Source organism: Salvia miltiorrhiza, chromosome 7 (assembly GCF_028751815.1).
Source record: "Salvia miltiorrhiza cultivar Shanhuang (shh) chromosome 7, IMPLAD_Smil_shh, whole genome shotgun sequence".
In the NCBI taxonomy this organism is placed as follows: Eukaryota; Viridiplantae; Streptophyta; class Magnoliopsida; order Lamiales; family Lamiaceae; genus Salvia; species Salvia miltiorrhiza.
In genome coordinates this window covers 40,602,054-40,616,437 of record NC_080393.1, presented here as the reverse complement: position 1 = coordinate 40,616,437, position 14,384 = coordinate 40,602,054, and the positions used below count along the sequence as shown (strand labels likewise).

Sequence of the window (14,384 nt, the reverse complement as noted above, 5' to 3'; positions counted from 1 at the left end):
CCTGTTCAAAAAGGTCAGATGTAAAATATTTTATATCAGTCAAACAAATTCGAATATTTTTATTTAGATATTCGTAATTTTATTATGTGTGTTCGAGATGGCTTGTGCTAAGTATTTTATGTCACCAAGAAAAATTCAAATATTTTATCTTGTTGTTCGTAATTTTATAATGTTTGTTCGAAAATTCAGAGCGCAGCATCAGGAACCAAAATTTGATCAAACATACAAAGATTTCTATTTCAACCCAAAATCATTTCAGGATTTTACTCTGAGAACAAAGCCAACAAGGTGAAAGATGGGCGAGTGCAACTTAAGGCACCACAACAATAATTATGCCAGAAACTTGGTTGAGATCCCTCCGGCCATTGGATGCAATTCTTCTCCCACCTCTTAGTTCCATCTCGACAATGTTCACGTTCTGAAACTGTTGAAGGATGCGACGAGCAACAGAACCGCTGCTCTTGCCAAAGTGAGGCGGGCGACTTTCGTTCCTCTTGCTCCCTCCGTAAATTCTCCCGAATGAGCCAACACCAATACCTACCCTTAGGTATATCTTCCTAGCCATGGAAGCGGCACTGATGTAGTACCAGTCGGGATCATAAGGAGCAAGTTCTATGAGGACACCAATTTTCATGATGTCAGTCCACTCATGAAGCTCCAACTTTTGCCGGACCGCTTGAGGTGCGTGGCATAAGCTTTGACAAACTCATAAGGAGAGACAAATTCCTTTTTCTTTACTCCTCTTTGAATTTGGTTTCTTTGCTAGGCACTGATTTGTAAATGTGTAACGTAAATCAAGGCCAAAGTAATATCATTAGTACATTTCGAACAGACCTCACAAATATTTGAACAAACTCACTAACATAAAGAACAAACCAACAACTGTGAATAGAAAATCCATTTAGAAACAACATTAGTACATTTCGAACAGACCTCACAACTATTTGAACAGATTCACAAACATAAAGAACAAACCAAGAACTGTGAATAAAAAGTCCATTTTTCTAAGAAATCAATATCTGTAATATTAAGGTGAGAACAAACCAACAACTGTGAACAGAAAGTCCATTTATTCTCGCTATATTTGTCTAAGAAATCAAAACAGCGGTTCAGCTTAGTGATTAAACTTATCGGCATCAACTTTGCATTTAAAATTTGCAAGCTCAAAATAAGAAATGGTATTGACCTTGTGAAAAGGAAAAATCAAAATCTGCCCAAATCTTGCAAGCTCAAAATAAGAAATGGTATTCACCTTGTGAAAAGGAAAAATCAAAATCTGCACAAATATGGAGATTTGGTTGATAGAGAAGGATAACTAATTTTGAATATAAGAATGTAAAAAATATATACATACCATGTACTGTCTTTTTTTGGCCTTTCAAAGACAATATCCATTGCAAATTTCGCATATATTTTAGAAATCTTTAACTTAAAATTGCTCAATTACGAAACAAATCAAGAAATGTTTCGAACAGACACCCATACCATCTGATGCTTTCCCATTCCCCTTTCCAGAAACCATATGACGCAATTTTTCTATACAGTATAACAAAACCAGAACTCATAATCAAAGAAAAATCCTAAAAATCATATTCGATGGAACCTAATCTAAGCCCTCATTCTATATAATGTAATCCATATAACCTAATCGAATTCCAAAACCCAGAAACTAAGCAAAAATCATATTACATATAACATAATCGGAATCAGAAACGCAGATTTTTGGTATTGATTTTCAATTTCGTTTGATACATTTAAACCCTAACAAAGAAGTTTGATTTGGATTTCGAAAACCCAACATAAAAATCGATTCAAACCCCCTAAAACCCAACAAAAATTGTTTCTTGATGCAGCAATCGAACAAAACTCAAAAACCCATTGCCTTACCCATTCGATTTCAAATGTCCACGGCGCCGACCCCATCGTTCGCCGCAACGACGCCATGGAAAAAGAAAAAGGTTAGTTATTTTGCAGAGAATGTGAGAGACGACTGTGAGGTTGAGGAATGAGAGAGAGAGAGAGAGAGGGGTTGAAGAACGTGAGGAGTGATTTTAGGGCTTGCAGTTTTTAACCCAAAATGTAGTTACTGTTATACCATTATCTTAATAAAATTATCATTTGTTCATTTTAATTGGTAATTAAAATTGGGATACAGATTTAACTATAACCGCACGATCAAGCGGTTTTGATGGACTAGATTTAATCTCTATTCTCTATACATATGATCATTCTTTGTTTAACTTGACCCTATATATATATATATATATAGAGAGAGAGAGAGAAGGGTTCAACAGAGAAGCTAAATATTGTGGAGAATAGAGAATTCATAAAATAAAAACGAACAGATCTATAATTTTAATGAACAAATCAATGTACCGCATGAACAGCAATTTGCCCCAGGTTCGAATCCTGTTGGTGGCAAGTTTTTCTTTATTTTTACCAAATACGTTTGTTCGTTAGTTATGTTGATCTGTTCGTAAAATGAATAGATTTGTTCATAATGAATAAAAAGATAATTCTCTATTGAACTCAACCCTATATATATATATATATGATGGCGCTTAAATACCTGGAAGAAGGGGATGTGGAAATAGTTACAGACTTCTACTAGGATGGCGGGAGGGGGAAGTCTTAAACCAGCCTCTACCTGGGCTCATAAGAGGGGAATTTTGTTCATGTGTAGCTTGGGGAAAGGCTCGGAAGCCTTAGAATAGGGCTCGAATGTCAAGCCCTCAGGACGCCGGCACTTCTCAAAAAGTTGCTGCATGCCCGCATAACCTAATCGGGATTCGGGGATGGTCTTGGGCGATTTGGGAGTGGGGGGGAAAGATTCGAGAGAGGCCGGAGGGTCTTGGGGTGAACTAGGGGTAGAAGGAGGTGGAGAGTTAGTCGGAGAAGCTAGTGGAGAGGGAGAAGGGGAATGGGAGAAGTCAGGCTGGGCGACGGAGGTAGAGGCCATGGTCATAAAAACTTAAAAGGAAAAAAGAAAAGCTAGGGTTCCACGCTCAATCAGAGCACCAACACAACAAACAACCAATCCACGCTAAATACAAACACCAGGAGAAGGATACGCAAGTTACCTAAGTCAAGAAGGATCGACGAAAAAGACTGGGACGGAAGGGTTGCAAGATATACGCCGGAATTAAGAACAGGGAATCGTCGGAAATCGCAGTCGAAAGGGTTCGGAGAAAATCGGAGAAGATGAATAGTGGGAAACAAGATTTGAATCGCCTAAGTATAACGTACGCGAGCAACTACCAACTAGCGGGATGAACGACACGTGGCATGGGGGAAATAATCAACGGTCAAAGATTTCTACGAAGAAACGAAAAGACGCGAAGGTTAAAAAGTAACCTCGAAATATGGAAAAGTGTTCTGAAAAGGGGCGGGCATTTAATGCTAATGACGTCACCCACGCGGGCGAGCACTCTGACTAGGTTACTCTGTTTCAGAGCCAACTAGTCAGACCAGAGGGGGGAGTAGCTGATGAGGAATAATATATGCAGAGCAGAGGAAACGTCTTTATCATAGGAATGGACCTCACCAAAGGAGGAGATAGGTCAGGGAAATCATCCCCGATCAGAGAAATGGCTCTTGCCAGAGAAGTCACATATGCCAGAGAAGTCGCGGAAGAGCAGAGGAACCGCCCGCCTGGGGGGCAGAATTACCACTATGCCCTTGACCACGCGGGAAGCATGCTTCGAAGGCGAAATCAGTATTTTACCCTTAGCATGTAATCTATAAATAGCCGCATATACACACTTTGTAATCTTACACTTTCAATACTTTTACTACGGCAGCAATCTTTCCTCGTGCTCTCAGCAGTTTAGCAATCTTCTCTCACTTTTACGATCAATCTCTAGGTAAAATCCACAATTCACCGATAATTCACCAAACAAACGATCACCGTTCATTTATGCTTTATCAATATATATATATATATATATATATAAGGAGAAGATCAAACGAGAATGAACAAATATGGTGAGAATGGAGAATGATGATTGCATAAACAGATATATATGTTGCATAAGTTGCTTGCTGCTTGTATTGACTGCATATCAGGATTCGAATTCAGGTAAAAAAATTGTGCAGTATTATACTACAATTTTTGTAACAATATATATTTACTTATGCAATTATTCTCAATTCTCGAGAAAGATAGCATTCTTCATTGAACCTTCTCATATATAAGATACGATGCCACAAATTCACAACTCTTTATTATTATACATTGAAAAGTACGTGGGGACCATCATTTGGTATTATAAATAAAACACAACAGTAATAATTAAGGCATGTAGCCAGGGACGGAGCCAGGGGGAGCTAGGGGGGCTAGAGCCCCTTCCCAAATTTTGAGTTTTTTTTTCTTTTTTTCTTTTAATTTTAAAATATATATAGATATATTATTATACATATTATAAAATAATTTTGTTTTATAAAAAAGTATTTGGTTATTATATTCGCTCATATATACTTAATTTAAGGATAATTCTGTTATTTAAAACTATATAATCTATGAAATATTGTTTGTTATTATTACTATTATACTTGTCTTTTAATAAAAAATGGCTAATATGTATGAAATGCTAAAAAAATATATAATGTATTGAAGCTAATTTGTAATATATAGAAAATATATAATCTATGAACATGTTGTTTGTTATTATTATTTTTATTATTATGCTTGCCTTTTAATAAAAAATGTCTCAAATATACGGAATGTCCAAAAAAAGTTTTGTGATATATATAACTATATAATCTATGAAAATATTGGTTGTTATTATTAGTATTATGCTCGTATTTTAATAAAAAAATACCTTAAATATACAGAATGCTCAAAACAAAATTCTCGGGGGCTACCGCCCTCGAACCCCGTACAAGTTCAACCCCCCCGAACTTAATTCCTGGCTCCGTCCCTGCATGTAGTACATGCATATTCATACAACAAATAATTATAAGAAAGTGTTTCTTCTCAAAAAAAAATTATATATGAAAGTGTTTAACTAAATTTATTTAATTAAATCCTCAAAAAAAGTTTATTTAATTAAAATATCTTATAAGCTTCCATATTTTATAAGATATTTTAGGTGTGTGTAACGTGATGCGCGGTAAGAAATTGCAACTTCTTCAACCATGTGAATAATTTAATTTATAAGTTAAAGATAGAATTGTGAATTATAGATAAAAATTAGTATTAAATTCTAATTAGATAGAAAAATAATAGAGAGAAAAATTAAATCGAAAGTGTATATATTGAAAAAAACAAAACATAATAGAGTTATGTTTATAAATTATGCGATTATGAAAAAAATTGGATTTAAGGATCTTATCTATTGAAGAATTTATAAACTACTAAAACATATTTTTACATCTTTTAAGTTATTAAAGCTTATTTTTATATTTATTAAAAAATTTAAATAATTATTTTTTTTAATTTCAACTAAGTTATAAACTGAACAGAACAACTCTGAGTCAAAACAAATTAACAAATACTCCATCCGTCCCACCAAGCATGACACAGTTTTCTTTTTGGTTTGTCCCATTAAGCTTGACCTGTTTCTAAAAATTATAAAATATTTACCATTTATTCACATTTTTATTTTTTCACCTATCACATTTATACATAAAATATCAATTTCTTAATTCTTGTGCCCAAAAAAACTAGTTCATGGTTAATGTGACGCATGGAGTACTACACCAAACCTTCAATACCAACCCCATCATTTATTAATAAAGTAAGTAAAATAGGACAGCAGCCAGCTACTCCTTCTGATTCCTTCCATATTCTCCCAAGATTCAATCTACGCTTTTTCTCTTTCTAGGTAAAAAAATGGAAGAAGCAGATTCATCCGATCAAATCACATCCCCTCTGTGTAAGTCCAATCTCCCCACAGAGATTCCTTCATCCCACAACTGAATCTGAATCTTCCTTCTTCTTTTTTTTTTTTTTTCTTGTTATCAGTGCCAACATCGACACTCAGAGACGAATCGAGCAGCAGCAATGGAGAGGAGGTGGAGAACTCTCCGATCAAGCAGGTGGCCCTCACGGTGTCGACCTCCGACGACCCTACTCTCCCCGTTCTCACCTTCAGAATGTGGTTCCTGGGCACGCTCTCCTGCGTGCTCCTCTCCTTCCTCAACCAGTTCTTCTGGTACCGGACGGAGCCCCTCTCCATCACCGCCATCTCCGCCCAGATCGCGGTGGTGCCGCTGGGGCAGCTCATGGCCGCCAAGATCACCGACCGCGTCTTCTTCAGAGGGAGCCGCTGGGAGTTCTCGCTCAACCCGGGGCCCTTCAACGTCAAGGAGCATGTCCTCATCACCATCTTCGCCAACTCCGGCGCCGGAACCGTTTACGCCATTCATATCGTCACCGCCGTTAAGATCTTCTACCAGAAGCACATCAGTTTCTCCGTTTCGCTCATCGTTGTCATCACCACGCAGGTATACATGCTGAACTAATAAAATACCCACTTTTTTATGTTGCTCTAAGGACCTTTAATTTGAAGGATTAGAATTGATAGAAAAAAATAGTGAGGTTAATCTCTTATTTATTTTGATATATTAAACTTTGAAATATCTTAAAGCGTATGATTATTCTATCATATAAACTAATTTTGTTTGATTATTCATGCGAAGTAAAAATCCACTTAAAATTCGTATGTCAAGTGATATGAGATAATTAGGTATGATATGTTTCACTAGAATATTTTTTTTTTTAGTAAATGTCATGTTTGCTGTGGAATGTATTGAAATATGTGTATAAATTGTTTATGGTATTGATGATATATTATACACAGTAGGAGGTGTGAGTGTGCGTGGATGTTTATTGGAGATGATGATTAGGTTTTGGGTTTGAATGGTAGGTGCTGGGGTTTGGATGGGCTGGAATATACAGAAGGTATCTGGTGGAGCCCGCGGCTATGTGGTGGCCCGCAAACTTGGTCCAAGTCTCACTCTTCAGGTAAGTTTTCAGCGCGATTTTCTGTTACCAATCGTGTTTTCGTTTTTTATTTCTACTAATATTGAATATTCACTATAAACAATTTGTATTATCGTTGTTACGAGTGTCCCGAGAAAAAAGTCGTATAATTTTCTTTTTTAGTTGGAGACGCTGTGGCCGGATTAAGAGCTCTCTTGGTTGGAAAATAGTTAGAGAATGAATTTAATTGTTTTGGGATATTTGCTCATTCCTTAGAAGCAAATGATAAGTAAAGTCAATTATAGGTATAATTGTTATAATAAATCTATGCACCCACAAATTAATTTAATAGGAAAAGTTTTGATTTATTTAATATATTTTTTTAACTAAAAATAGGATTTAATTATTTTATCGTATTCTCTACATTGTATTTATTTATTTATTTATTTTGAATTTTTTTATTTTTAATTTATCTTTTAATAAAAATAAAAAAGTTACAAAAAAATTACTAAAAATTACTACAATATAGAGAATACAATAAAATAATTAAATTTTATTTTTATTTTAAAAAATAAGTTAAATATATTAATTTTTTTTATTTAAATAATTTGTGGGTGGCCACTGTGACTGTTTTAGTATCACTCTGTTACTGCCGTTATCGTTCCTGTACCACACGTCTTGACGTCTTGTTGTGATATTTATTGTCTTTTGATGTCATTGTTAAGTGTTACCGAAATAGATACGTAGACGCAAGTTGCGTTAATTTTTTTGAATATTGCTCATTTTGTGCACCATATACATAAGTGTTAATATAAATGATGATGGTTTATGGATTCTTGTCTAGTATGTGGCGTGTCCTCTTGCACAAACACACACACACATACATATATATATATATATATAGGGTTGGGTTCCGGTGGATCCCTATGCTTATAATAGATCCGTAGATCCAAATCTAGACCACACATTTATGACATGTGGCGCATCAAGATGGTGACACGTGGCAAGGCATTTCAAGGCAAAATCTGGAGAGGGGTAAAATTGGAATGTAATTTTCGAAATTAAAAAAAAAAAAAAAAATTATATTTTCTCAAAATATGTATATTTTAGATGCATAAAGTTTCATACGAGAATGCATGAACTTTGATATAAAAATGCATAAAGTTTCATATAAATATGCATAAGATTTCACCCCACCCCAACCCCACCCCCCACACCCCAGAACCCCACCCCCCCCAGAACCCTACCCCCCCACCCCCCCACCCCCAAAAAAAAAAAATTTTTTTTTATTTTTTTAAAAACTGATTTTCTGACCACTGACCCACCCCCACCCCCACCCCCACCCCCCCCACCCACCCACCCACCCCCCACCCCCCCCCCAAAAAAATTTTTTTTTTTTTGAAAATCAGTTTTTAAAAAAATAAAAAAATAAAATTTTTTTGGGGGGGGTGGGGGGGTGGGGGGGTGGGTCGGTGGGGGGGTGGGGGGTGGGTCGGTGGGGGGGTGGGGGGTGGGTGGGGGTGGGCCAGCAATTAGAAAATCAGTTTTTGAAAAAAAAAAAAAAAAATTTTTTGGGGGGGGGGGGGTGGGGGGGCAGGGGGCAGGGGCAGGGGTGGGGTGGCGAAACTACCAGATTTATTAAAATGAAATGCATTTTTTGTATAATTTAATGCATTTTTATGTGAAAACTTTATGCATTTTTGTTTGATTTTATATGCATGTGAAATATGCATATTTTTGGGGGGTGGTAATGGGGAGGGTTGGGGGGTGGTGTGGGCTGGATTGGGGGGTGGTATGGGGTGGGGTGGTGAAAATACCAAAACTGGAAAAATTAAATGCATTTTTCTGTTCAAAGTTATGCATTTCATGTGAAAACTTTATGCATCTTTGTGTGAAACTATATGCATCTAAAATATATCTATTTTGAGAAAATCTAAAAAAATATATATTTTTTTTAATTATTAAATCCGAAAATTACATTCCAATTTTACCCCTCCAGATTTTGCCTTGGAATCCTTGCCACGTGTCACCATCTTGATGCGCCACATGTCATAAATGTGTGGTCAAGATTTGGATTTAGGGATCTATTATAAGCATTGGGATCTATATGATCCCATTCCTATATATATATATATATATATATATATATATATATATATATATATATATATCCCAGATATAACCAAATACGAATTCCAATCCATTTTCAAAATATCAAATTTCAATGAAATTTCTACATCAAATGATCCATCCCAATGTCCGAAAAAGTTGTAGAATAATTAAAACCATAAGAAGAGTTAAGATATTTGATTTTCTTTTTTACCTTAGTTTAGTGACTCCAATCACTCAAACCTCAATTGACGATATTTTAAGCCCTATAATATACCAATATTATACTCTCTCCGTCCATGAAATAACTTCCTAGTAGGGAGAGACACGAGTTTTAAGAAAAAATATTGTTGAGTGTATTGAGAGTGGATAGAAAGTAGTTGAGTGTATTGGGAGTGGTGAAAAAGTGTTATAATTAATATTGGGAGTTGTGAAAAGTGAAAAGTAAGAGGATTATAAGTGGTGGGGTATAGTCCAAAAATAGGTAGGAAGTTCTTTTGTGGACGTCCCAAAAAGGAAAGATAGGAAGTTCTTTCGTGGACGGAGAGAGTATCTCTTATTCTAAAATTTTAATGTTTATACGAAAAAATTACGTTGCAAAAAAGTTATACAGTTTAGTGATACAAAAAAGGTATCATAAAATTTAGGGTTAATTGCCGCAAAAACCTTATACTTTTTCGATTTTTGATTTTTTCTCATGACAAAAAAAATCTGAACAGAAATTCATGAATTGAAAAATTAATTGCAATTTTCCCCCGCGTTCATTTTTTCCCCAAATTGAATCCGAGGTGGCAATCGTATTTACAGTGTGTCATCGTCGGGAATTGAACGAGATGACGCCGTTTTAATTATTATTAAACGACACCGTTTTATGATTTTTTTAACAATTGAATTACAAAATCTGAAGCTTAGGGTTCGTCAATTAGGGTTCGTCGAGCAAAATGTCTCAAAACCTAACTGGAAGCTCGAATTCAGGAGCTTTGCAACCGCCTGCACAATGTGGATGTGGAATACCAGCCGTCCTTCGTGTATCTCACACTGAGAAAAATCTGTTTTGCCGATTCCTTTGTAGATCTTAATGGCTCGAAATCTGGAAATGGAATGACACCAAAAATCTGCTCAAAATGTAGTTTTTAATGTAGAGCAAAAATCTAGTTCTTAACTTGACCATGCATGGTCAAAAATCTGGAAATGGAATGCTAAAAAAATGGTAGCCAGAGCTGACCAAAGGTAGCTCTTAGAGGGTTTTGGGTTAAGGTGATGTGGAAAATTAGGGGTTTAGGTGAGGTGGAAAATTAAGGTAATGTGGCTGCCATGTCATGATTTTATTTTAACACTTGGAATCAATTAGGCCATGTTGGATCGGAGATCGCCGGAAAATGGACGCAGGGGAAAATTGCAATTAATTTTTCAATTCATAGATTTCTGTTCAGATTTTTTTTGTCATGGGAAAAAACTAAAAGTCGAAAAAGTATATGGTTTTTGCGGCAATTAACCCTAAAATTTACGATATATCATTAAATATCACTAAATTTTAGGACATATTTTCTATTTTTGTGTTGTACATGATAATTAATCATTAAAACATATAATATTTTTATTAGTTTTTTTTTCTTTTTCTAAAAGAAGATCAATAATGATTCATATTTTCTCTTTTGATGACTCAGAACCCCCAATTTTATTATTGTTTGAAGGGAAAACTTCTTATCAATTGATTTACTGTATTTTTAGATATTAGAATTCTTCATGTCACTACTAAAATATTTTATTGTAGCGTAAATTTTCGAAAACAAAATATTTATATCACCGCGGCACTTATATAATTCTATCAATTAAAGACACGTGTATACATGTGTAAAGTTTGCTCCAACATGAATTCATGGAATGTAGTTAATGTTTGATCTTAAAAATTAAAGCAAGTTTTATATCAATTGAATTTCCATATATTGCAACCATAAGTTTGATAATGGACGAGTGATGTATGATATATATATGTTGAACAGGGCACTGCATGAGAAAGACGAGCGTGAGAAAGGCGGCGTGAGCCGTACTCAGTTCTTCGTGATCGCCTTCATCTGCAGCTTCGCTTACTACATATTCCCAGGCTATCTCTTCCAAATGCTCACCTCCATCTCTTGGATCTGTTGGATCTTCCCCCAATCTATCCTCGTCCAGCAGCTGGGCTCCGGCCTCCACGGCCTCGGCATCGCTGCCGTCGGCCTCGACTGGTCCAGCATCTCCTCCTACCTCGGCAGCCCCCTCGCCAGCCCTTGGTTCGCCACTGCCAATGTCGCCGTCGGCTTCTTCATCATCATGTACGTCGTCACCCCCATCAGCTACTGGTGCAACTTCTACGACGCCAAGGTCTTCCCCATCTTCTCCGAGGATCTCTTCACCGGCTCCGGCCAGATATACAACATCTCTTCCATAATTGACTCCTCCTTCCACTTCGACGACGCTGCCTACCAGCGCCAGGGCCAGCTCCACCTCAGCACATTCTTCGTCATGACTTACGGCGTCGGCTTCGCTGCACTCACCGCCACCATCGTCCACGTCATTCTCTTCCACGGAAGGTACGTTTCTAATCACGGACATCTCTATTTAATTTACGGGCCGTTATTTAGTGTTCATGATTAGCCTGGTAGATAAAAGATACTAATATTGACTAATTTATTAAGATGAATTGGAATTTCGATTATTCTAAGACCATTTATAGTTTATACAAATTGATGAGCTAACTTGCAAGACATCCTTGTAATGATGATTGAGTATTATTATTTGCATTGCTAAGATTTCTCCAATTAATATACCTTTTTAATTAGATATGACTTGTCCCAAGGGGACACCAAGCGGTGCGACCTCCTGTGTGTGAACAGTGAGGTCCCGGGTTCAAACCCCACTGCCCCCTCCCCAACTCCCCCAAGTCAAAAAAAAAAAAAATTAGATATGAATTGGGTTGGTTAGTTCAAATTATCATGGGCTTTGAAATAATTCAAACTTTGAATCTATTTTAGTAATTAATCATGGGCTTAGATATATCTAAGCACAGGGACATCCATAATAATAAATGCCTCGTTAGAATATCCTGAGAGTGAGAATATGTATATCGTGCAGGGAGATATGGGAGCAGAGCAAATCGAGTTTCAAAGAGAAGGAAAAGGACATACACACGAAGCTGATGAGCAAATACAGACAAGTACCCGAGTGGTGGTTTTGGAGCATTCTTGTGGGAAATGTGGCGCTTACTATCTTCGCATGCGAGTATTACAAGGAGCAGCTTCAGCTTCCATGGTGGGGCGTCATCCTCGCCTGTGCTATTGCCATCTTCTTCACTCTTCCCATCGGCATCATCACCGCCATTACTAACCAGGTGATCCTATTGAATAAAAAGCCGAGAAAAAAGAGTATTCGTCTAACTGTACGTATAATATGATTACAGACGCCGGGGTTGAACATCATCACGGAGTACATAATCGGATACATCTACCCCGGGTATCCGGTGGCCAACATGTGCTTCAAGGTATACGGCTACATCAGCATGACGCAGGCCATCACCTTCCTCCAAGACTTCAAGCTCGGCCACTACATGAAGATCCCTCCAAGAACGATGTTCATGGCGCAGGTGGTGGGGACGCTCATCGCCGCCCTCGTCTACCTATCAACGGCGTGGTGGCTCATGGAGACCATCCCAGGGATCTGCGACCAATCTTCAGACAGCGTGTGGACATGTCCGGGCGACCACGTGTTCTACGACGCGTCGGTGGTGTGGGGGCTGATCGGGCCGAGGAAGATGTTCGGCAATCAGGGGCTGTACGGGGCGGTGAACTGGTTCTTCCTTGGCGGGGCCGTGGCGCCGCTGCTGGTGTGGGCGGCGGCAAAGGCGTTCCCCGGTCAGGAGTGGATCAGGCTCATCAACATGCCCATCTTGATTGGCGCGTGCGGGCAGATGCCACCGGCGACGGCCGTGAACTACACATCGTGGATCATACTGGGGTTTCTGTCGGGATTCGTGGTGTTCCGGTACAGGCCGGAGTTGTGGCAGCGGTACAACTACGTGCTGTCGGGGGCGCTGGATGCCGGGCTGGCATTCATGGGGGTGCTGCTGTATTTGTGTTTGGGGCTGGAGGATATTGGGATAGAGTGGTGGGGGAATAACCTCGACGGCTGCCCCTACGCCTCTTGCCCTTCTGCTCCGGGGGTTGTCGTACAAGGTTGTCCTGTTATGTCCTAGCAATATTTATACGATCAAGAATTCATGATTATAAACCTGGTCCATCGTGAATGTAATTTCAAGAACCAAATTGTAATTGTTCATGTAAATTTGGTGTGCAACACCATTTCCCACAATCGATTATTTTAATAATATTTTTTATAGCAATAATATTTATTATAATATTATGAATTAAAGAAAACATCATAATCTACCCAAAATTAATCTTTTAGTTGCATGAAATATTACCCATCAGGATTAAAATGTGGAAAATCTAGCTTCTTTAGTGTTAAAATGACTTATCTTTACCAAACATACTTTATTAATTTATTTTTATATTATGTTCAAAAATACTTCATATGTTCCATCTATCTTGAGACACTTTCTTTTTTAGGCGTCCCACCTATATGTCTTGAGACATTTTTTTATTTGACAAAAGTTTTACCTTTTATATTCACCTTTTTACTTTTTCACCTACACACAAAACACTATTTTCTTAATTCTTGTGGCAAAAAAAAGGTCTCAAGATAGTCGGGACAGAGGGAGTAACAAAAAATAATAAAATAATAACTTTTAAAAAATAAACAAAACCTAAATTTTGGGTAAAACCATATTTTGGGTATAAAAAAGTTTCATAACCATTTCTAGCCCAAGTAACTTCCAGTGAAATTCTTCCGGCACTCATTTTCGGCGAGTTTCACCTGCCGCTAATTTTCGGTGGTCGTAATTCCGTTGTCGTCCTCTTTAGACAAGTACTTCCTCTTAATATCATATATTTTTCAATTTGTTGAGAGTTTCCGAAAATGAAGTTTATGAATTTTGTTGGGCAAAACATATAGGAACCAGTCTTAATCCACTTTTTAATGTTTGAAATCATGAGATTTTGTTAGCAAATTATATGTTTTGATGGAATGCCAAAGCCCAATGGAACCTTGCTGATGGTTAAAACATAGCTTATGAATATCACAAGTATTCTAAGCTGATATAGATTAATTGCTAAAGAAGTCTAAGGCTGCTAGACCCAATTGAAGATCCAGTTGGAGTCCCAAGCTAATGGAAAAATTCCAACCTGAAGGATCAATAATGTGGCTGAGTGGATCGTGGTTCGTGCCCATGCCACTAAGCACGAGCACTAAGTGA

General features: G+C 37.3%; 1 protein-coding gene and 1 pseudogene across 1 annotated transcript; one reads left to right on the top strand and one right to left on the bottom strand.

The window, feature by feature from the left end:
* Positions 1-211: 211 nt before the first annotated feature.
* Positions 212-1,923, bottom strand: LOC130994221 (40S ribosomal protein S19-3-like; annotated as a pseudogene).
* A 3,779-nt stretch (positions 1,924-5,702) lies between these two features.
* LOC130992949 (oligopeptide transporter 7) lies at positions 5,703-13,427 on the top strand. The gene is made up of 6 exons (XM_057917675.1): positions 5,703-5,876; positions 5,966-6,447; positions 6,870-6,967; positions 11,038-11,607; positions 12,149-12,404; positions 12,474-13,427. The coding sequence occupies exons 1-6, from the start codon at positions 5,834-5,836 to the stop codon at positions 13,263-13,265; spliced, it is 2,241 nt and encodes a 746-aa protein (XP_057773658.1). The 5' UTR covers positions 5,703-5,833; the 3' UTR covers positions 13,266-13,427.
* Positions 13,428-14,384: the final 957 nt, after the last annotated feature.